General features: G+C 46.3%; 2 protein-coding genes across 2 annotated transcripts; one reads left to right on the forward strand and one right to left on the reverse strand.

Annotated features, from left to right (window-relative positions):
• Nucleotides 1-4,477: 4,477 nt before the first annotated feature.
• On the reverse strand, nt 4,478-5,387 carry LOC101135462 (nucleophosmin-like). The gene has a single exon (XM_063706260.1). The coding sequence runs from the start codon at nt 5,282-5,284 to the stop codon at nt 4,757-4,759; it is 528 nt and encodes a 175-aa protein (XP_063562330.1). The 5' UTR covers nt 5,285-5,387; the 3' UTR covers nt 4,478-4,756.
• A 5,329-nt stretch (nt 5,388-10,716) lies between these two features.
• On the forward strand, nt 10,717-11,954 carry LOC101135100 (MICOS complex subunit MIC19-like). The gene is given in 2 exon segments (XM_063701309.1): nt 10,717-11,009; nt 11,012-11,954. Coding segments are annotated over 2 exon segments (681 nt in total). The 5' UTR covers nt 10,717-10,750; the 3' UTR covers nt 11,434-11,954.
• The last annotated feature ends 12,436 nt before the right edge of the window (nt 11,955-24,390 follow it).

The raw sequence follows: 24,390 nt of genomic DNA on the forward strand, positions 1-24,390 counted from the left end.
ATTCTGGTGCACTATTTGGGATGCACCGGGTGTTTTCTGTTTCATCAAAAAAATTAAATTGCTGATAATGGCTCACTAAATTGATTTCATGACCTGCTAATGAATAATGACCTGCAACTTGAAAAACCCTGCTCTAGGGTATAGATGAGTGGAAATATGGAATGAAGCTGGAGCATGAGGAGGAGCCATTCCCCACAGAATGTGGTATACACTTCATGTTTGTGGAGGAAGTGGATGGATGCATGGTTCCTTGAGTTTCCAGTTCTCCAACTGTGTAATGTTTGCAAAAAGCCAGGAGGTTATTGTGAGGATCAAATTTTAAAAATGCAGGTGAAGTCTCTTTGTATACTGTAAAATACTACACAGAGAAGAGGGATTGCTGTTAGAAGAAGCTAATAGAAAGTCTAGGCCGGGCGTGGTGGCTCACGCCTGTAATTCCAGCACTTTTTGGGAGGCCAAGGCAGGCGGATCACCTGAGATTGGGAGTTCGAGGCCAGCCTGACCAACATGGAGTAACACCATCTCCACTAAAAATACAAAGTTAGCCGGGTGTGGTGGTGCACACTGGTAATCCCAGCTTCTCGGGAGGCTGAGGCAGGAGAATCGCTTGAACCCAGGAGGCGGAGGCTGTGGTGAGCTGAGATTGCACCGTTGCACTCCAGCCTGGGCAACAAGAGCGAAACTCCGTCTCAAAAAAAAAAAAAAAGAAAAGAAATATCAACCCAGTTGTTTTCTTCACTTTGTTTTAGAATGAATCCCTTCTGTATCATCTAATACAAGGTTTATATATTCATCAAAACCAATGATACAGCCTTCTATCCGCATATTCACTTGCTCATAGAGCCACACCTGAATCCGGGATCTGTTTTGTAAATATCTGAAGAGAGGTTGATGGGCTGTACCATAACCTTCTGCACTTTCTGGCCCTGGCCGCGGTACACCGAAATGAAATCTCACAAAGAGGACACTGACCCACACGCTACCTCAGAGAGCAACTTCCAGAATAATAACTAACATTTCTTGAGTACTTACTGTTTGCCTGGTATGGTGTTAAACTTCAGTAATAGATGTTTAACTCATTTAATCCTTACCACGGTTTTATTGTGTGGGCACCGTCAAGGATTGTCTTCATTTACATACAAGGAAACTGAGGCTCAGAGAGCTAAGATAATTTACAAAGTTACGTAGTAGAGTGGACTTTATTTTCTTTCTTTCTTTCTTTTTTTGTTTTGTTTTTTATAGATATGGGGTCTTGCTATGTTGCCCAGGCTGGTTTTACACTCCTAGGCTCAAGCGATCCTCCTGCCTCAGCCTCCCAAAGTGCTGAGGCACCATGCCCAGCCCCAGACTTTACATTTTTGTTAGCTTGTTTTTCTATCCAGCATCTGATCTCTTTTCTTCTTTGAAGAACACCTGGATTTTCCTTAAGGGACCATGCCTCCCACACATTCAGTCCACGAGGTTTGGGGAACTTGGCTTCACCTCTTGGATTCTAGGCTGCATATGTAAGTTTCCTACAACAATGGCAAAGAGGTATCTCTTTCCTCTGGGCTGGTAGCTATGAGGATATAACCCTGGAGCTACTGTAGCCACCTTGCCAATGCTGGGTGGGAGGTCACCTGAGGACAGATCAACGCAGAGCAGAGCTGAGATGTTGCAGGGTGGGAGGTGCAGGAGGGAGCAAAGGAGAGAGATAGAGAGAGCTGATGACAAACTTTGAGCTCTCAGATCCACCCTGAAGACAGATACCCATGAACTTTTTAGTTAGAAGAGCCAGGACATTCCCTTTTATGCTTAAGTCAGTTAATTTAATTTAGTTATTTAACAAACACTTATGTAGAACTAAGTGCCAAGAACTATTGTAGGCACTATACAAATATCAACTAATTTAGTCTTCATGACAACCCTATGAAAGGAGGTAATATAATTATTTTCATTTTATTTATTATTTATTTATTTATTTATTTGATACAGAGTCTCTCTCTCCCTCTGTCACCCAGGCTGGAGTGCAGTGGTGTAATCATGGCTCTGCCACCTGGATCTCTTGGGGTCAAGCGATTGCTCCAACTTAGCCTCCTGAGTAGCTTAGGACTACAGGCGTGTGCTATGACGCCTGGCCTTTTTTTTTTTTTAACTTTCTTTTTCTCTCTTTTTTTTTTCTTTTTTTAGAAAAGGAGTCTCACAATGTTGCCCAGGCTCATCTCAAACTCCTGAGCTCAAGTGATCTTCTTGCCTTGGCTTCCCAAAAGATTACAAGCATGAGACAGTGCACCTGGCCATAATTTATTTTTTAAATTTTGTATAGAGACAAGGGTCTCGCTATGTTGCCAGGGCTGGTCTCGAACTCCTGGTCTCAAGCAATCCTCCTACCTTGGTCTTCCGAAGTGCTAGGATTACAAGCATGAGCCACCATGCCCAGCCTATTTTCATTTTAAAGATGAGAAAACTGAGGCACAGGGAAGCTAAATAACTTGCCTGGGTCTTTTTTGGGATGTTTACTTTTGGAAACTAGCCAGGATTTGCTCTCGTTCCAGATCCCACGCGCCGAATCCTTTGCCAGTATTTCTTAAACGCTCCTCATTTACCTTCCATCTTTATCATTATGACCATAATCACAGACCTTCTACCAGGGCATCCAATCTTTTGGCTTCCTGGGCCACACTGGAAGAAGAAGAATTGTCTTGGGCCACACTAACTAAACTAAACACTAACTAAAATACACTAATGATAGCTGGTGAGCTTAAAAAACAAAAACAAAAACAAAAAACTCATAATTTTTTTTTTTTTTTAGACGGAGTCTCACTCTGTCACCCAAGCTGGAATGTGGTGGTGTGATCTCGGCTCACTGCAATCTCTGCCCCCTGGGTTCAAGTGATTCTCCTGCCTCAGCCTCCCGAGTAGCTGGGATTATAGGCGCCTGCCACTGCACTTGGCTATTTTTTGTGTGTTTAGTAGAGACGGGGTTTCACCATCTTGGCCAGGCTGATCTCGAACTCCTGACCTCGTGATTCGCCTGCCTCGGCCTCCCAAAGTGCTGGGATTACAGGCATGAGCTACTGTGCCTGGCCTAAAATCTCGTAATATTTTAAGAAAATTTATGAATTTGTGTTGGGCCGCATTCAAAGCCATTGTGGGCCATATGCAGCTCACAGGACACAGGTCGCAAGTTGTACAAGTTATTGTTTTTTTTTGAGACAGAGTCTCGCTCTGTTGCCCAGGCTGGAGTGCAGTGGCTCAATATTGGCTCACTGCAACCTCTGTCTCCCAGGTTCAAGCGATTCTCCTGCCTTCAGCCTCCTAAGTAGCTGGGATTACAGGCACCCACCATCACGCCCGGCTAATTTTTGTATTTTTTGTTGAGATGGGGTTTCACCATGTTGGCCAGGCTGATCTCGAACTCCTGACCTCAGGTGATCCACCCGTCACGGCCTCCCAAAGTACTGGGATTACAGGCATGAGCCACCGCACCTGGCCTGACATTAACTTTTTTTTTTTTTTTTACTTTATTAAAATATTGAGTTTTATTTCACATATTTTTGTCTTCCCACAATTTCCATGTCTGACCACCGCTACTACTATGTCCTATCATAACATTCCATACATACTTAAAACCAAGCAAAGTGTGAGTTCCATTTTTAAAAACTAAACAGGCATTTTGGACAACACATTCTTGGCAATGGAACCTGGACAACATTTATCAAACACGGTAGGGAAAGTTCTCACTCTGCACTATAAAAAGCACAGCCATGTGACTTTATAGCAGCATGCTGCTATAAAGTCACATGCACACGTATGTTTATTGTGGCACTATTCACAATAGCAAAGACTTGGAACCAACCCAAATGTCCAACAATGATAGACTGGATTAAGAAAATGTGGCACATATACACCATGGAATACTATGCAGCCATAAAAAATGATGAATTCATGTCCTTTGTAGGGACATGGATGAAGCTGGAAACCATCATTCTCAGCAAACTATCGCAGGGACAAAAAACCAAGCACCACATGTTCTCACTCATAGGTGGGAATTGAACAATGAGAACACATGGACGCAGGAAGGGGAACGTCACACACTGGGGACTGTGGTGGGGTGGGGGCAGGGGGGAGGGATAGCATTAGGAGATATACCTAATGCTAAATGACGAGGTAATGGGTGCAGCACACCAACATGGCACATGTATACATATGTAACAAACCTGCACGTTGTGCACATGTACCCTAAAACTTAAAGTATAATAATAATAAAATTTAAAAAAAACTTTAATGGAAAAAAAGATTTTATTCAAATTAAGTGAAATATTTTCTGTATAAAATAAATTTTGCAATTGCCAAACAAAAGTAAAAAAAAAAACAAAAAGGACAGCCAGATATCAACTGTTACAGAAATGAAATATGATGGAACATTTTTAACAAATTGTTGAAGCTATTTTCTTAAGGAGACTTCCTCCACTGCCAGAGATCTTGAACAGCCTCTTGGTCAGTCATCCAGAAGCAATTCTTCACAAAATTGATGAACTCGGCTTCCACTCTGGGAAGAGAACCACCTTTTTCTATACTTGCTTGCATTTTTGCTTTAATGTCTTCTGCCGAACTAGATCCTTTTGGTGTTTTAGGAGTTTTTTTCCTGTGTTTTGAAGGATTCTTGTCCTTTTGATCTTGGTGTTGATGATGGTTTTGAGTCTTTTCCATTCTGATTTGACTTGTGTGCATTTTTGGCTGGAGTATCTCATATAGATTTCTTCACTGGCACTTTTTATTCAGCTTCCTCATCATCAAAATCATCATCATCATCATCATCATCATCATCTTCATCAACAGCAAGTTTTACTTTTTTCTGTGGAACCTTGCTACCACCTCCAGGGGCAGACCGCTTTCCAGATATACTTAAGAGTTTCACATCCTCCTCCTCTTCATCTTCTGACTCTGCATCTTCCTCCACAGCTACTAAGTGCTGTCCACTAATATGCACTGGTCCTGAACCACACTTAAATCTTAAGACCACTGGTGGTGTTATTGCAAAGCCCCCAAGGGAAACCGTTGGCTGTGCAGACATTTTCAAAGTTGCCAGTGTTACTTTAATTGGACTGCCTTCGTAATTCATTGCCTCTGCTTCAACAATGTGCAATTCATCCTTTGTACCAGCCCCTAAACTGACCGTTCTTAAAGATAACTGGTGCTCATTTTCATCATTATCCACCTTAAAGTGATCATCTTTGTCAGCCTTTAGTTCACAACCAAAAAGATAGTTCTGGGGCCTCAGGGGGCTCATGTCCATGTCCATCGAATCTTCTATCGGGTGGCGGCACACACTTAGGTGGGACAGAAGGCGGACAGAGATAAATGAACGCTGCTCGAGAGAACAGCCACTCAGGATGGAATCATACCAGGAGACGTTAACTATTAACATGTAAAATGTTTATCCATGTGACACCTAAAATTGCTGTGAGTAGTCCTGCCCCACTGTGTTGCCTCCCACTTCATGTCACTGATGCTTAGTTTCTTCGTCTTTATAGGGCTAAGCATACATCCCTCACAGGACTGTTGTTTGAAACAAATGAGGAAAGAACTGAGGCATCGCTTTGTCGCTTATAAAGCATTAAATAGAAGGGAGGCACCATAGCTGTTAAGATGATACACTTCCTCAGCGCAAGAATGAGGATGTTGGTTTTTGACCTCGTAAGCCTCATTTTCTACCAGTCTCCTCTTGGCTAGCCTTACCAGGCCTCTTTTCTGTCTTAGTGTGGGCCCTGCCTTCTCTCACCAGAAGATTTTTGCTCAAGCATTCTCCCACACTGAAACACTCTTCCCTCTGTGGTAGATTGTGCTTTCCTAAAACGGCCATGGCAATATTTCTGCTATTCCAGAATCTTGCTGCTTCCTCATCAAGAGATGGAATCTGTTTTTGTTTCCCCTCCCCTTGAAATGGAATGGGACTCTTACTGACCGCCTCAACAATTAGAACGCAGGAGACAGAATGCCGAGTGACTACTGAAGTTGGGTCATAAAAGGTGATACTACTTCTGCCTGAGTCTCTTTCTTGGGATGTTTGCCCTTGGAACCTAGTCCTGTGCTGAGGAAGCCCAAACTGGCCCACGTGGAGCGATCACTCAAAGAAGCTCACATGCAGAGGAGCCGAGGCCCCTAGCCAACAGCAGACATCAACCACCACCTTTAGATGATTCCAGGTTTCAGCCTTTAAGTGCTCCAGCTAGTCCCCAGACACTGGTGCAGAGATAAGCCACCTGTGGTGTCTTGCCTGAATTCCTGACCCAGAGAACTCGTGATTGTAATAAACGGCTGTTTTATGCCAATAAGCATTGGAGAAATTTGGTATGCACCCATTATAACTAGAACACTTCCTCTCTTTGCCTGGCTGAGTCCTAAGTATCCTGCAGCTCTCAGCTAAAATGCCTCTTCTTTAGGAAGGCCTTTCTTTTTTTTTTTTTTAGATGGAGTCTCACTCTGTCACCCAGGCTGGAGTGCAGGGGTGCGATCTTGGCTCACCACAACCTCTGCCTCCCGGGCTCAAGCAATTCTCCTGCCTCAGCCTCCCGAGTAGCTGGGATTACAGGCACCCGCCACCATGCCCCGTTAAATTTTTTTTTTTTTTTTTTTTTGTATTTTTAGTAGAGATGGGTTGCACCATTTGGCCAGGCTGGTTTCGAACTCCTGACCTCAAGTGATCCACCCATCTTGGCCTCCCAAAATGCTAGGATTACAGACATGAGCCACCGTGCCTGGCCAGGAAGGCCTTTCTTGAACAGGGCTAGGTTGGTTCCCCAGTCATAATCTCCCACAGTGTCCTCTACTTCCCTTTTGTAACACTTACCACATCTGTTGTGATGTTTTTCCCCACTATCTGCTTTGCCATACTCTGAGCCCCATGAAGGCCAGGACCAGGTCTGCCTATAGAATCTCCAGCAGCTAGCCTGGTAGATACATGTGCATGGGATGCTCTCAGTAAATACCAGGTGAATGGACGAATGCTTTGCCCCACAGTGCCTGGCACAAATGCTCGGATGCAGCAAGAGATGGACCCACCCTTGAGGGTTTGGGAATTATTTCTGAAAATATTCCTAGCTGGGAGTGGTGGCTCTCGCCTGTAATCCCAGCACTTTGGGAGGCCGAGGCGGGCAGATCACCTGCGGTCAGTTCAAGACCAGCCTGGCCAACATGGTGAAACCCCGTCTCTACTAAAAATACGAAGATTAGCCGGGCATGTGGCGCACGCCTATAGTCCCAGCTGCTCCGGAGGCTGAGGCAGGAGAATTATTTGAACCCAGGAGCCGGAGGTTGCAGTGAGCCGAGACCACACTACTGCACTCTAGCCTGGGTGACAGAGGGAGACCCTGTCTCAAAAAAAAAAAAGTCTCAGAAAAAAAAAAGTCAAAAAAAAAAAAAAAAACCCCGCCAGGAGCAGTGGCTCATGCCTGTAATCCCAGCACTTTGGGAGGCCGAGGTGGGCGGATCACCTGAGGTCAGGAGTTCAAGACCAGCCTGACCAACATGCAGAAACCCCATCTCTACTAAAAATACAAAATATTAGCTGGGCGTGGCAGCGTGTGCCTGTAATCCCAGCTACTTGGGAGGCTGAGGCAGGAGAATCTCTTGAACCCGGGAGGCAGAGGTTGCAGTGAGCCGAGATCGTGCCACGGCACTCCAGCCTGGGTGACAGAGCGAGATTCTGTCTCAAAAAAAGAGAGAAAAAAAAGAAAATATTCTTATGTAGGGTACTCCATTGCAGCCGAGGTAGTACTGAAACACTATGTAAATCCCTGGTTATTGCCATGAAAGATATCCAAGATATGTTGTTCAGTAATAAAAAGTAAGTTTCAAGAAAGATTTTAGGCTTCCACTGTCACCTGGAATGAAGAAAGTGGCAAAGAACATTGCTCCTCCCTTAACAATGAGGAAAAGGCAGATAATTTATGAAGTCCTAATTTTTCTTGAGCTCATCAGAGAGCTAAGTTTGCAAGGCAACCAAGTCAATTGAATTTCAAAGAGATACAAGCCTCTCACAGATGTGATGGAACACACAAATTGCATCACCTTTGTCAGAGCATGGGGGAATGTGGTGGCTGCCATTCAAGTGAGTAAAAGAAAATCAGCTAAAGCTTAAAAAATGTTTTAAGCACCAAGTGTGTGCCAGCATATCAGTTTGGTACAGACTGGGGCCTAGACACAAGGGGAGTTTGCACTCACTCCAAATTCTTTTCCATGGGCCTCCATTGGGTCCTCACAAGACTGGAGGCAGGGCAGGAGACCAGAGAGAGCCCCCTCAGTGGCGCGGGTGTGCAGGTGGTAGGCTGCAGTTGAGGGATGAGCATGAAGTCCCACAAGCTGCTTTTAAGGGGGACAAAGTTGTCTGTGGGAGGGAAAGCAGACCCTCTCATGCCACAGCTCAGCAAAGATTTATTGCTTCTAGAAAGGAGTAGAAGCAAAACTCATTTGCCTTTGGTGTTGGGTGGGTAGGAAACACTCTCACTCCGTGACCCACTGCACCTGGGAGAAGGGTAGAAGCAAAAACCCTCTACCTTTTTGGGGGGCTGGAAACCATCTGGGGCCCAGGATCCTACAGCAATAATAAGCTGAGAACTGCTAACACTGCAGATAACCAGAAATACATGGAGGAGGGGCAGGAATGCTGAGAAGGCTCCAGCCTAAGTCCCGGATGTATTGAGTCTGCCTAAGACGAAGGCTGGGTCAGGACAACAGAGAAACCCATCCCACTTCCTGAGGAGCCCAGCACCAAGGAACAAGCAAAGGCAGTCTACCACAGTGGGAGACACGGGAGCATGGGGAAGGAGCTCGGCTGGGGTGCAAGTGTGCAGGGGTGGCTGAAAGTTGACCAAGCAACAAACAAAAGCTGGGAAAAATCATTGTCAGCAGACCTACAATGAGAAAAGGTAAAGGAGATTCCTCATGCAGAAGGTATATGACACCAGGCAGAACTTGGATCTACACAAAGAAATGAAGAGTACTGAAAATGGTAAAAATACAAGGTAAAGATGAAAAACATTATTCTTTCATTTATTTATTTATTTTGAGATGGAGTTTCACTCTTGTTGCCCAGGCCGGAGTGCAATGGCAAGATCTCGGCTCACCGCAACCTCCGCCTCCTGAGTTCTAGCGATTCTCCTGCCTCAGCCTCCTGAGTAGCTGGGATTACAGGCATGCGCCACCACACCCAGCTAATTTTTGTATTTTTAGTAGAGATGGGGTTTCACCACGTTGGTCAGGCTGGTCTCAAACTCCCGACCTTAGATGATCCACCCGCCTCGGCCTCCCAAAGTGCTGGGGTTACAGGTGTGAGCCACCGCGCCCAGCCCATTATTCTTATTTTTAATATCTTTAAAAAATAATTGGCCAGGCGCAGTGGCTCACGCCTGTAATCCCAGCACTTTGGAAAGCCAAGGTGGGAGGATTGCTTGAGCCCAGGAGTCCAAGACCAGCCTGGGTAATTTAGCGAGACCCCATCTTAAGAAAAAAAAAGAAAAAGATTAAGAAGAGTACCAAAGGTGGTAGGAAGGAACTGGAAGTATATTGTTGTGAGGTTCTTGCAATATATGGGAAATGGTTTAACATTATTTGAAAGTAGATTCTGGGCCAGGTGCGGTGGCTCATGTCTGTAATCCCAGCACTTTGAGAGGCCGAGGCGGGCAGATCACGAAGTCAGGAGTTGAGGCCAGCCTGACCAATATGGTGAAACCCTGTATCTACTAAAAATACAAAAATTAGCTGGGCGTAGTGGCACATGCCTGTAGTCCCAGCTATTCAGGAGGCTGAGGCAGAAGAATCGCTTGAATCCGGGAGGCGGAGGTTGCAGTGAGCCGAGATCACACCATTGCACTTCAGCCTTGGCAACAGAGCGAGACTCCGTCTCAAAAAAAAAAAAAAAAAAAAAAAAGAAAGTAGACTGTGGTAAGTTAAATATATGCATTATAAGTCCTAGGGTAACCACTGAAAATTTAAAAATAGGTATAACTTGTAAGCCAATACTGGAGATAAAGTGAAATAATTTTTTTTTTTGAGACAGTCTCGCTCTGTCGCCCAGGCTGGAAGGCAGTGGTGCAATCTTGGCTCACTGCAACCTCTGCCTCCCTGGTTCAAGTTTACAACCAGCCTGGGCAACATAGCAAGATCTCATCTCTACTTTTTTTTTGGTAGAGACAGAGTTTCGCCATGTTGTTGCCCAGGCTGATCTTGAACTCCTGAGCTCAAGTAATCTGCCTGCTACTCAGCTACTCAGCTACTCAGGAGGCTGAGGCAGGAGAATCGCTTGAACCTGGGAGGTGGCGGTTGCAGTGAGCTGATTGCGCCAATGCACTCCAGCCTGAGTGACAGAGCAGGACTCCGTCTCAAAAAAAAAAAAAAAGAGGGGGATTTTTCCTCTCAGAAGTCCCCCCTCTCTCACTAGAGAGAGAGCTGTTTTCCTTTCTCTTTCTTTCTCTTTCTCTTGCCTATTAAACCTCTGCTCCTAAACTCCTCATGTGCGTCCATGTCCTAAATTTTCTTGGTGTGAGATGATGAACCCTGGGTACTTACCCAGACAACATAGTTGCTTCATATTGGGGACCTTGTCCAGGATACCAAGGTACATCATTCATTGAAACAGTGAGTAGGGGCCGTGGCCTTGCTCCCGCCATGTGGGAAAAGAATCCAGGCCCTTCCACGCGCGTGTGGGCGCGGGGGCCCCGAAGTGCACGTGGTTCCGCGCTAGGTCTCTGCTGGGGCAGGAACCGAAGCCATGGGTGGGACCACCAGCACCCGCCGGGTCACCTTCGAGGCGGACGAGAATGAGAACATCACCGTGGTGAAGGGCGTCCGGCTTTCGGAAAATGTGATTGATCGAATGAAGGAATCCTCTCCATCTGGTTCGAAGTCTCAGCGGTATTCTGGTGCTTATGGTGCCTCAGTTTCTGATGAAGAATTGAAGAGAAGAGTAGCTGAGGAGCTGGCATTGGAGCAAGCCAAGAAATAATCTGAAGATCAGAAACGACTAAAGCAGCCAGAGAGCTGGACCGAGAGAGGGCTGCTGCCAATGAGCAGTTAACCAGAGCCATCCTTCGGGAGAGGATATCTAGCGAGGAGGAACGCGCTAAGGCAAAGCTCCTGGCTAGGCAGCTGGAAGAGAAAGACCGAGTGCTAAAGAAGCAGGATGCATTCTACAAAGAACAGCTGGCTAGACTGGAGAAGAGGAGCTCAGAGTTCTACAGAGTCACCACTGAACAGTATCAGAAAGCTGCTGAAGAGGTGGAAGCAAAGTTCAAGCGGTATGAGTCTCATCCAGTCTGTGCTGATCTGCAGGCCAAAACTCTTCAGTGTTACCGTGAGAACACCCACCAGACCCTCAAATGCTCCACTCTGGCCACCCAGTATACGCACTGTGTCAGTCATGCCAAACAGAGCATGCTTGAGAAGGGAGGATAAAAACTTTCAGAATGAGCAAAACACCATCAACGTTAATTCCAGAGATGGAACATTGTTTTTCCTAGTGAGAAAACAACCCATTTGAAGACAAGACCACTAATGAGAAGACCACTAAAGAGAGACACCAAGAATGGATTCAGCAGAATCATTTCACATTTTGAACAGCAGCAATTTGAAGGGCCAAAGCCTTGATCAGGGATCAGTCATTAAAGGACACTCTTCAGTATTAGCAAACCCTCTTATGATGATTAAAAGAGAAGGGCAGCCCTCTCCACCTTTTGGTACTTTCTATTCAACTTCCACTGACCATAAAATGTTTCTCTTCTGAACAAGCCCCATCATTTGGTGAACCTCCACCCTAACAAAGTAGGATGGGGTGGGGGGCTAAATTAATTGGAGTAGGGTGAGGAGAGAGCCAGAAAACATAGATCTGGGGGCAGCAGTGCTGGGTGGAGAAAGCCAGAAAACAGATCTGGAGGCAGCAGTGCTGGATGGAATTGTCTAGGCTGTGGCATGTTGGTTTTGTCTCTCTTTCTTTTCTCCTTTGATTATATAAGAGCTATTTCATTTTAACTTATTATGGTGATTATACAAGCAAGAAGACAAAAAGGAGAGAAAATGTACCTCTTCTACTGGAATAATGTTTATGATTACAAGTGAGATAAGGTATTTTTATCAATATGAAGGCAACCTTAGCTGATATAACCTCTATAGTGAATACTCACATCTTTACTTCACTCACTATCAATAATAAATACATTTTCTGACAAAGACTGGCAAAAAAAAAAAAAAAAAACAGTGAGTAGAGGAGCAGACTCCAACTCCGTCCTTTCATTTTGGGGCTCTCAGCCTCCATTTTATTTATTTTATTTTATTTTATTTTACTTTGAGGCAGGATCTTCCTCTCTGACCCAGGCTGGAGTGCAGTGGTATAATCTCGGCTCACAGCAACCTCCACCTCCCAGGTTCAAATGATTCTCCTGCCTCCCAAGTAGCTGGGATTACAGGCCTGCACCACCATGCTGAGCTAATTTTGTATTGTTAGTAGAGATGGGGTTTTGTCGTGTTGGCCAGGCTGGTCTTGAACTCCTGACGTCAGGTGATCTGCCCGCCTCAGCCTACCAAAATGATGGGATACCAGGTGTGAGCCACACCGTGTCAGGCCTCCATTTTAGAATCAAATCAAATCACTAACAGGCATCCTTCAGCCATTTAAGAATGCGATTAGCATGGCTGTGTTCTTAAAGACTTAGATGTGAGGCTTGCTGAGGAGAACACGGAGAATCCCCCAGTACCCACAGATTGCTGGGCATATTAGCCATGTTTGAACCAGCTTCCTTTCACAGAGGACTTAGCTGTCATGTGGGGCTGGAAGAGGTCCTGGAAGTAACTGAGGATTTCTGGCTGAGGCTACCCCCTGGTGTTATCCAAAGGCTTCTGGACTGACCCCAGCCTCCGACCACCTGATGGGGTGTCAGCAACAGGATCTCCAACTTTTCTATCGTAATCTCCTCCTTTTCTGTCCATGACTGCCATGTCTCCTATCCTTTCTGTGTATGCAGACAGCACCTCCTCAAGTCTGCATATAAAATCCAGTGCATCCGCCACTGGCCAGCCTTTTCCTCTCAGAAGTCCCCTCTCTTTCACTAGAGAAGAGAGCTGTTTTCCTTTCTCTTTCTCTTACCTATTAAACTTCTGCTCCTAAACAAACAGACAAACAAAAACAAACAAACAAAAAAACCCAGGCACGGTGGCTCACACCTGTAATCCCAGCATTCTGGGAGGCGAGGCGGGCAAGCCATTTGAGGTCAGGAGTTCGAGACCAGCCTGGCCAACATGGTGAAACCCCATCTCTACTAAAAATACAAAAAAATTAGCTGAGCATGGTGGTGCATGCCTATAATCTCAGCTATTCGGGAGGCTGAGGCAGGAGAATCACTTGAGTCTAGGAGGCAGAGGTTGCAGTGAACCAAGATCATGCCACTGCACTCTAGCCTGGGTGACAGAGTGAGACTCCATCTCAAACAAAAAAAGAAAAATATAAAAATAAGGCCAGGCGCAGTGGCTCACGCCTGTAATCCCAACACTTTGGGAAGCCGAGGCGGGCACATCACCTGAGGTCAGGAGTTCGAGACCAGCGTGGCCAATATGGTGAAACCCCCATCTCTATTAATAATACAAAAATTAGCTGGGCGTGGTGACACGCGCCCATAGTCCCAACTACTCAGGAGGCTGAGGCAGAAAAATCGCTTGAACCCGGGAGGCAGAGGTTGCAGTGAGCTGAGATCACATCATTGTACTCCAGTCTGGGCAACAAGAGCAAAACTCCGTCTCAAAAAAAAGGAAAAAGAAAAAGAAAACCAGATCTAGACTAGTCCTACATTCTATGGTCAGGAAGACTGAGACCCAGAAATACATCAGTGACTTGAGTAAGATCACACCATGCAATGGGTGGGAATCTGTAGATGTGATTTGGTGAGCATTACAGGTTAAGTGCACCACACTTAGAAACAGACAGACCTGGGTCTCTGGTACTGGCTTAACCACAAAACTCTACAACTTGGATAACTTCTCTGGACCTCATATCTCTTCTGTAAAAGGAGGCGTTTACTTTGTATTTCTCTGCTGTAAAATCTCTTCTAATCCTTCACGTCCAGAGGTTCTAATTCGGTACTCTGTGTGCCCTCCTCTCACAGTGCCACCTCGTGGCTCACTATGAACCCTGCATCTTCTCTTCCTAAATTAAAATCTTTGTCATAGAGGATAGAAACCCTTGTAATAGCGGACCATTCCCTTACTGTGAGTGATCTGGCTAACAGATCCCACTCCAATCTACTTTCCATGTGTAAGATGTGGGCATCACTTCAGCGCTGACACAGCTAGAAGATGTCGCAGGGCTTTTCCTGACCACCTGTCACACTCTACATTCACAGAACCAGGACTTTGTGACAGTGCTTTGGGTGGAGCTGTATCTTAATTTTCATTTTAAAAGTCTCCTCCTGGCTGGGTGCGGTGGCTCACGCCTGTAATCCCAGCACTTTGGGAGGCTGAGGCGGGAGGATCACCTGAGGTCAGGAGTTCAAGACCAGCCTGGCCAACATGGTGAAACCCCATCTCTACTAAAAATACGAAAATTAGCTGGGCGTGGTGGCAGGCGCCTGTAATCCCAGCTACTTGGGAGGCTAAGGCAGGAAAATTGCTTGAACCTGGGAGGCAGAGGTTGCAGTGAGCTGAGATTGCACCACTGCATCCCAGCCTGGGCGACAAGAGTGAAACTCCGTCTCAAAAATAAAATAAAAGAAAATAAAAGTCTCCTCCTGCCCTGTGTCTGGTCTGTGGCATGACACTCACCTCCTTTGCCAGGCCCCAAGTTTGATTTATTTTTTCTCTTTCTCTGGACACAGCTCAGCTTATGACCAAGAGAGGAAACGGCAGGAGGAAGGCCATGAGCCTGTTAACATCAAGCTGGGGGAAGTGCCAGAAAGATTCCCAAGGTCCCTAACCTCAACAGCTCTGTGACCTTTGACAAGTTATTTAATTTTTCTTTCTCTTTTTTTTTTTTTTTTTTTTTGAGATGGAGTCTCGCTCTGTCACCAGGCTGGAGTGCAGTGGCATGATCTCGGCTCACTGCAACCTCCACCTTCCGGGTTCAAGCAATTCTTCTGCCTCAGCCTCCCAAGTAGCTGGGACTACAGGCGCATGCCGCCACGCCCAGCTAATTTTTTGTATTTTATTAGAGACGGGGTTTCACTGTGTTGCCCACGCTGTTCTCCAACTCCTGAACTCAGGCAATCCGCCCGCCTCTGCCTCCCAAAGTGCTAGGATTACAAGCTTGAGCCACCGCACCTGGCAAGTTATTTAATTTTTCTAAGCCTTAGGTTGCATCGTGGAGATAAAATTACTTGTCTCCTAGGTAGTTCTGAGAATTAGAAATACAGCTATGTGGGCCAGGTGTGGTGGCTCAAGCCTGTAATCCCAGGACTTTGGGAGGCCGAGGCAGGCGGATCACGAGGTCAGAAGTTCGAGACCAGCCTGGCTAATAGGGTGAAACCCTGTTTCTACTAAAAATACAAAAATTAGCTGGGCGTGGTGGTGCGTGCCTGTAGTCCCAGCTACTTGGGAGGCTGAGGCAGAAGAATCACTTGAACCTGGGAGTGAGCCAAGATCGCGCCACTGCACTCCAGCCTGGGTGACAGAGTGAGACTCCGTCTCAAAAAAAAAAAGAAAAGAAAAAGAAAAAGAAATACAGCTATGCGTTACTTAACAAGGAAACATTCTGAGAAATGCGTTATTAGGTGATTTCGTCATGTAAACATCATAGAGTGTACTTACACAAACCTAGATAGTATGGCCTCCTACACACCTAGGCTATATGGCATAGCCTATTGCTTCTAGGCTACAAACCTATACACCATGTTAGCGTACTGAACACCGTAGGCAATTGTAACACGATGGTAAGTATTTGTGTATCTAAACATACCCAAACATAAAAAAGGTACAATAAAAACATGGTATTCCAATCTTATGGAACTACTGCTGTATATGTGGTCTGTAGTTGAGTAAAACATCATTATGCAGTACCTGACTGTAATATATGTAAAGTAATTAGTGCATAGTAGGTGATAAATAAATGGTAGTTGGTTATAATCACATACACCTTCTATTTGCTCACCACTAATCTCTAAACTCTAGGGGATGCAGAAGAGCTAGAGAAGAGAACCTAGCTGGCTTCCACACTGGTTGCAGAGAGCAGATCACTGGAGGCAGGATATAATGAAATGCAAATGGCAGGTCACAGCCTGTGAGTGCTGCAGGAGCACAGTGCCAGCAGAGAATAATCATTCTCACGTCTCCATAACACATCGCAGTGTTTACATTGTCCTTTAACATCTTTCTTTCTTTCTTTTTTTTTTTTTTTTTGAGATGGAGTTTCGCTCTTGTTGCCCAGGCTACAGTGCAATGGCACAATCTCGGCTCACTGCAACCTCTGCCTCCCAGGTTCAAGCAATTCTCCTGCCTCAGCCTCCTGAGTAGCTGAAATTACAGGCATGTGCCACCACGCCCTACTAATTTTTGTGTTTTTAGTAGAGACAGGGTTTCGCCATGTTGGCCAGGCTGGTCTCGACCTCCTGACCGCAGATGATCCGTTCGCCTTGGCCTCCCAAAGTGATGGGATTCTAGGCGTGAGCCACTGCGCCCGGCCAATTGTCCTTTAACATTTATAATTTTACTTATAACAACTGTGAGGTAGATATTAACGTTATCATCTCCATTTTATAGTGACATGCCCAAGGTTGTATCACTAAGAAGTGGCAGAGGTGGCTTGAGCTTGGGGCATCCTCACTCAGAGGCTGCCTTCTTTTTACTCCCCAGATAGTTTTCTAGATAACAAGTCTAGAAAGATAGGTCTTGAAGGGTGAGAGGCATCGGAGAAGCAGAGAAGGCTATTTAAGCAGTGACACTATCAAGAAACGGAAAAGGGTGGAAATTGGACCAGTGACCACCGGCAGTCCTCCAGGTAGGGAGAATGCCCTGATTCTATACCCTAAGATACACTAAGGACCTCTAGCCCAGCCTGGTTGGACAGAAGTCAGGGAGGCTTTCCTGGAGAAAGCAACATCCGAGCTGAGGCCTGAATGATGAGCAGGAGTTGGCCTGAGCTCCCAGGCAAAATAACTATCAGGAGCACATTTGGGGAACTGGAAGTAGTTCAAACAGGCAGGAGCAGAGTATGGCTAAGAATGAGGCTGTGGTCAGATGGGGCAGGGCTTTCTAACCCACATTAAGATCTTGGACTTTATCTCAGGCCACTAAGGACTCAATGCTTTGTTTACCGAGAAAATTTGAGCTTTAGACCGATCACTGATTGCAACATGGAGACTGACTGGCAGGGGCCAAACTGGAGGCAGGAGGCTGGTGAGAAAGTTGGTGCAGTAACCCAGTGAAAATAGGAGGGTTGCCTGGTAGCGGGGGTGTAGCAAAGATTGGGAGATATGAGCAGATTTAGGAGATAATTAAGAGGCAGAATGGAGGCCAGGCACGGTGGCTCATGCCTGTAACCCCAGCACTTTGGGAGGCAGAGGTGGGAGGACTACTTGAGCCTAGGAGTTCGAGACCAGCCTGGGCAACAGAGTGAGACCCTGTCCCAAAAAAGTTTTAAAAAGAGGCAGAGTGGACTGGAGTTGGTGATTAATTGAACACTGGAAGTAATGGGGAGTCAGGGAGCAGAGGTGGGAAGAAAGGAGGAGGAGGTGAGGGTATCTTCCAGTTCCTGGCTGGAGCAGCTGGTTGGGTGGCTGTATCAATCCCTGGGCTGGGGAAGATGAGGGAGAAGTCTCTGAAGAGAGGACAAAGGAGCAAGGCTTTGAGGGGTAAGACGAATTTAGCAGCTGATGGAAGTGGGAGTGTCAAATACTCTTAGTGAAAGCAAGCTGAATTTTCCCTTTGTATTCATTCAACACATATTTGTGACTGGGGGTGGGAGCTCACACCTGTAATCCCAGCACTTTGGGAAGCTGAGGTGGGTGGATCACTTGAGGCCATGAGTTCAAGACCAGCCTGGCCAACATGGTGAAACCTCTGCCACTACTTAAAATACAAAAATTAGTGAGGCATGGTGGCAAAAGCATGTAATCCCAGCTACTCAGGAGGCTAAAGCAGGAGAATCGCTTGAACCTGGGAGGTGGAGGTTGCAGTGAGCCGAGATCGTGCCACTGCACTGCAACCTGGGTGACAGAGCAATACTCTGTCTCAAAAACAAAAAACAAAAAACAAACAAACAAAAAACCCCACATATTTGTTAGGGGCCTACTATATGTCAGGCACCATCCCAGGCACTGAGAATACAGCAGTGAACAAAACAGACCAGGTCCTGTCCTCCTGGAGTTTACATTCTAGTGGGTGGAGACAGACAATAAGCAAAGAAATGTCTATAAATATGTCAAGGCGTGGTAGGTGCTATGAAGACAAATTAGACTGATTATGAGGCTACACATGGAGGTTGTCATTTGGATAGGGTGATCAGAGAAGGCTTCTCTGATTTTTAGGCAGAGACCTGAATGAAGTGAGGAGGGACACATGCAGATATGGGGACGCACCCTTCTGGGCAAAAAGAAGGGCGTGGCTTTGAGGTCAGAGATTCCCTCCATGCTGTGACCACTCCAGTCACGGCAGGGGTCAGAAATAGGCACTGAATACCCTGAAAGGAATAAGGATTTTACTATAAAACCATTTCCTTCTCCCCGAAAGATGAAATTCCCCCAGAGCACTTTTAAACCCATGCAGTCTTCTGAAGACTTGAATTGGTTTTGCTCTTTGCCAGCTCCATCACATACTAGTTGCGTAAACCTGGACACATCATTACCTTCCCCAAGCCTCAGTTTTCTCATTTATAAAATGGGTATACTAATACAGATTTGCCACAAGGAACAAATGAAGTTATGCATACAGTGCCTGGCACAGAACAGATTGTTTAATAATGTTAGCCTTTTGTTAACAACCAAGATGGAGAAAACTGGCTTAATTGGGGTGTGAGAATCTAATTAATTCTAGCCTTGAACTCTCATTGCTGCTATTGCTGGCAGGAAAAAAGTACACAAATACATTTATTCCCCTTCAACTCCTTTTTCTATCCAACTTCCTTTCCCCAGCTTCTGACCTGGGCATATGTGTGGTTTCAAGAAGGCTTGTTGAAGAGAGAATTGACAATTCTCCTGGTGGCACAATATTCTGGTTTAGCCTTGAAGCCCCATCTTCCCCGTCTTCTGCTGCTGAGCCCACTTCCTCCACCGATGTACTGGACTTATCTCACTGGGGGAGGAGAGAGTGAGCAGAGTGGGTGTGGTGGAAGAAATGACTCAACCTAGAACTTGTGGAATTTTGCATAAGGCTCCACCCTGCAACTCCCTGCCCAAGAGGTCTCTGTGCTGGGTCGGTGGAATGGTGCCAGCCCTTACCAGGTGTGGCATGTTGAGATTCTAAATGTTGAGCCTCACCGGTAGTCTCAGCTACTCAAGAGACCGAGGCAGAAGGATCACTGGAGCACAGGAGTTTGAAGTTGCAGTGAGGTGTGATTGCGCCACTGCACTCCAGCCTGGGCAATAGAGCGAGAATAAAAAATAAATGTTGAGGGTCAGGCGTGGTGGCTCACACCTGTAATCCCAGCACTTTGGGAGGCCAAGGCAGGTGGAGGCCAGGAGTTTGAGACCTGGCCAACACAGTGAAACCCCGCCTCTACTAGCTGGGTGTGGTGGTACGCACCTGTAATCCCAGCTACTCTGGAGGCTGAGGCATGAGAAACATTTGAATCTGGGAGGCGGGGGTTACAGTGAGCCGAGATTGCGCCACTGCAGCTTGCGCGACAGAGACTGCTTCTCAAAACAAACAAACAAAAAAAGAAATGTTGAGTCTTTAAAGACACCTGAACAAGGCTAGGGCAGGTGTGGGCAGTGGAGGTGATCATCTCTATGCTAGTGACTTAGAGTCGTGCCAGAGCTAGGCCTCTGGAGGCAAAGATGGAAGAGCACGTGGAAGGGAGGGGCAGTGGGTAGGGGGAGGGAAGGATCGAGGGAAGCTGGACTGTGTGACCTTGGCTGAATCACTATGTAATCAGGCCACACCCTTGCTCAATAGCCTTTAATGACTCCCCATGCCACAGGATAAAGTCCCAAAAACTTAACCCTGATCCAACCTACAATTTCATTTGGCTTACTACTCTACACCCCTTCCCCATGCTTCCTGAAATGCAGCCTCAGAGGTCTCTGCTTGGTCTCTTTTCTTTTTTTTTTTTCTTTTTCATTGTTTTCTTCTTTGTTATTCAACCAGAGCCAAGTCGGAATCTTTTTTTTATTATTGCCTTTCCCCCCAGGATTCCTAATATGATACACACAATATATAATATCTATGTTTAATAAACTTTTTATTTGGAATCATTTTAGATTTACAGAGAAGTTGCAGAGATAGTCAAGGGAGCTGGGTGCAGCAGCCCACCCCTGTAATCTCAAATCTCAGCACTCTGGGAGGCTGAGGTGGGAGGATCCCTTGAGGCCAGAAGTTTGAGACCAGCCTGGGTGACACAGCGGGACTCTGTCTCTCTTTTTTTTTTTTTTTTTTGAGACAGAGTCTCGCTCTGTCACTCAGGCTGCAGTGCGGTGCTGCGGTCTCGGCTCACTGCCACCTCCACCTCCTGAGTTCAAGCGATTCTCCTGCCTCAGCCTCCTGAGTAGCTGGGATTAACAGCCCGGCTGATTCTGTCTTAAAAAAAAAAAAAAAAAAGGCCAGGTGCGGTGGCTCACGCCTGTAACCCCAGCACTTTGGGAGGCCGAGGCGGGTGGATCACGAGGTCAGGACATCGAGACCATCCTGGCTAACACGGTGAAACCCCGTCTCTATTAAAAAATACAAAAAAATTAGCCGGGCATGGTGGCGGGTGCTGTAGTCCCAGCTACTAGGGAGGCTGAGGCAGGAAAATGGCCTGAACCAAGGAGGCGGAGCTTGCAGTGAGCCGAGATGGCACCACTGCACTCCAGCCTGGGCAACAGAGCAAGACTCCGTCTCACAAAAAAAAAAAAAAAAATCAGGAGCCAGGCGCAGTGGCTCATGCCTGTAATCCCAGCACTTTGCAGAAAAAGCCTAAAGAAGAAACAAAGTCAGCATTATTTTACCACCTAGTGGAAAACTTCCTATCAGAGTGGTCTGAGGATGGAATAGGATCCCTGTAAGTCTGTGCTTCATTCACCAGCCCAATGTGGCTAATGAGCACATGAAATGGTCTACATGGAGATGATTTTTTAAATTTATTATTTATTATGATGATGACTATTTTTGAGACAGGTTCTTGCTCTGTCACCCAGGCTGGAGTGCAGTGGCTCGATCATGGCTCACTGCAGCCTTTACCTCCTGGGCTCAAGCAGTCCTCCCACCTCAGCCTCCTTAGTAGCTGGGATTATAGGCATGTGCCACCATGCCCAACTAATTTTTGTATTTTTTGTAGAGACAGAGTCTTGCCATCTTGCCCAGGCTGGTCTCGAACTCCCAGACTCATACAGTTGTCCCACTTTGACCTCCCAAAGTACTAGGATTACAGGCGTGAGCCACCACACCCGGCAAGACAGTTTAATACAAAAAAAATCTCCATAACAATTTTTTATAATCATATCATGTTGAAAGATAATATTTCAGATTTGCTGAGTTAAATAAAATATATTATTAAAATTAATTTCACCTCTTTCTTTTTTACTTTTTTGGTAGTTACCAGAACGTGTTCAATTATATACATGGCTTGTGTTAGATGTATTTGAGCACTGAGTAGATTTGGGTGTAGGGTGGTGGGTGGTGGTAGCAGAGTTTGGATTAGGTGATTTTCTTTTAATTACTAAAAAGTATGTTTTGTTGGCCAGGCGCAGTGGCTCACGCCTCTAATCCCAGCACTTTGGGAGGCTGACATGGGCAGATCACGAGGTCAGGAGCTCAAGACCATCCTGGCTAACACGGTGAAACCCCATCTCTACTAAAAATAAAAAAAAATTAGCTGGGCGTGGTGGTGAGCGCCTGTAGTCCCAGCTACTTGAGAGGCTGAGGCAGGAGAATGGCATGAATCCGGGATGCAGAGCTTGCAGTGAGCCGAGATGGCACCATGCACTCCAGCCTGGGTGACAGAGCGAGACTCCATCTCAAAAAAAAAAAAAAAAAGTATGTTTTGTTTTGTGGGTTTTTTTTTTCGAGATGGAGTCTCGCTCTGTCGCCCAGGCTGGAGTGCAGTGATGCCATCTCGGCTCACTGCAACCTCTGCCTCCTAGGTTCAAGTGATTCTCCTGCTTTAGCCTCCCGAGTAGCTGAGACTACAGCTGCACGCCACCACGCCCAGCTAATTTTTGTATTTTTAGTAGAGATGAGATTTCACTATGTTGGCCAGGCTGGTCTAGAACTCCTGACCTCGGGATCAGCTCTCCTCCGCCTTCCAAAATGCTGGGATTACAGCTGTGAACCACCACACCCAGCCCATTATATCATTCTTATACCTTTGCATCCTTATGTAACTGGTGGAGGGTGTCCAGGTTCTTGGCGTCTTGAACAAAGAATTGGACCAAACACACAAACAAAGCAAGGAAAGAATGAAACAACAAAAGCAGAGATTTGCTGGGCGTGGTGGCTCATGCCTGTAATCCCAGCACTTTGGGAGACCAAGGCAGGTGGAACATGAGGTCAGGAGATAGAGACCAGCCTGGCCAGCATGGTGAAACCCTGTCTGTACTAAAAATACAAAAATTAGCTGGACATGGTGGTGCACCCCTGTAATCCCAGCTACTCAGGAGGCTGAGGCAGGAGAATCACTTGAACCCAGGAGTCAGAGGTTGCAGTGAGCCAAGATCAAGCCATTGCACTCCAGCCTGGCGACAGAGCGAGACTCCCTCTGAAAAGAAAAACAGAAAAGAAAAGAAAAGAAAAGAAAAAAAGAAAAGATAAAAGAGCCCAGGCGGGTGGATTGCCTGAGCTCGGGAGTTCGAGACCAGCCTGACCAACATGGCGAAACCCTGTCTCTAGTAAAAATACAAAAAATTAGCTGGGTGTGGTGGCAGGCGCCTGTAGTCCCAGCTACTTGGGAGGCTGAGGCAGGAGAATCACTTGAACTCGGGAGGTGGAGGTTGCAGTGAGCCGATATCGTGCCGCTGCACTCCAGCATGGGTGACAGAGTGAGACTCCATCCCAAAAAAAAAAAAAAAAGGAAAAAGAAAAAAAAGCAAAGATTTATTGAAAATGAAAGTACATTCCACAGGGTGGGAGCGGGCCTGGGCATAGGAGCTCAAGAGCCCTGTTACGGAATTTTCTGGGACTTAAATACCCTCTAGAGGTTTCCGTTGGTTACTTGGTGTACCCCCTATGTAAATGAAGAGGATGAAGTAAAGTTACAAAGTTATTGGCCAGGTACAGTGGCTCACGCCTGTAATCCTGTGGGAGGCTGAGGAGGGTGGACCACTTGAGGTCAGGAGTTCAAGACCAGCCTGGCTAACATGGTGAAACCCCATCCCTACTAAAAATACAAAAATTAAGAGTGGGCGTGGTGGCTCATGCCTGTAATCCCAGCACTTTGGGAGGCCAAGGCAGGCGGATCACCTGAGGTCGGGAGTTCAAGACCAGCCTGACCAACATGGAGAAACCTGCTCTCTACTAAAAAATACAAAAACTAGCTGGGCGTGGTGGTGCATGCCTGTAATCCCAGCTACTCGGGTGGCTGAGGCAGGAGAATCGCTTGAACCCTGGAGGCGGAGGTTGCGGTGAGCCGAGATCGCTCCATTGCACTCCAGCCTGGGCAACAAGAGTGAAAAAGAAAAGGCTGGGTGCAGTGGCTCACGTCTGTAATCCCAGCACTTTGGGAGGCCGAGGCGGGAGGATCACGAGGTCAGGAGTTTGAGCAGCCTGACCAACATGGTGAAACCCCTGTCTCTACTGAAAATACAAAAATTAGCCAGGCGTGGTGGTGGGTGCCTGTAATCCCAGCTACTTGGCAGGTTGAGGCAGGAGAATCACTTGAACCCGGGAGGTGGTGGTTGCAGTGAGCTGAAATTGTGCCATTGCACTCCAGCCTGGGCAACAAGAGCGAAACTCTGTCTCAAAAAAAAAAAAAAAAAAAAAATTAGCCAGGCATGGTGGCACATGCTGTAATCCCTGCTACTTGGGAGGCTAAGGCAGGAGAATCGCTTGAAACAAGGAGGCGGAGGTTGCAGTAAGCTGAGATTGTGCCACTGCACTCCAGCCTGGGCAACAAAGCGAGACTCCATCTCAAAAAAAAAAGAAAGAAAGAAAGAAAGAAAGAAAGAAAGAAAGAAAGAAAGAAAGAAAGAAAGAAAGAAAGAGAAAGAAAGAAAGAAAAAAAGCCATTTATTCTGTGTACACCCCATGTAGATCAAGAGGATATTTCCTGTCATAGCTGAAGTGTTTCCATTTGATTTAGTTCTAGGA

This window comes from Gorilla gorilla, chromosome 1 (assembly GCF_029281585.2).
Source record: "Gorilla gorilla gorilla isolate KB3781 chromosome 1, NHGRI_mGorGor1-v2.1_pri, whole genome shotgun sequence".
NCBI classification, from domain to species: domain Eukaryota; kingdom Metazoa; phylum Chordata; class Mammalia; order Primates; family Hominidae; genus Gorilla; species Gorilla gorilla.

What these genes read in the sequence shown, in the direction of transcription:
- LOC101135462 (XM_063706260.1), bottom strand. Translation starts at nt 5,284, where the DNA reads ATGGACATGGACATGAGCCCCCTGAGGCCCCAGAACTATCTTTTTGGT.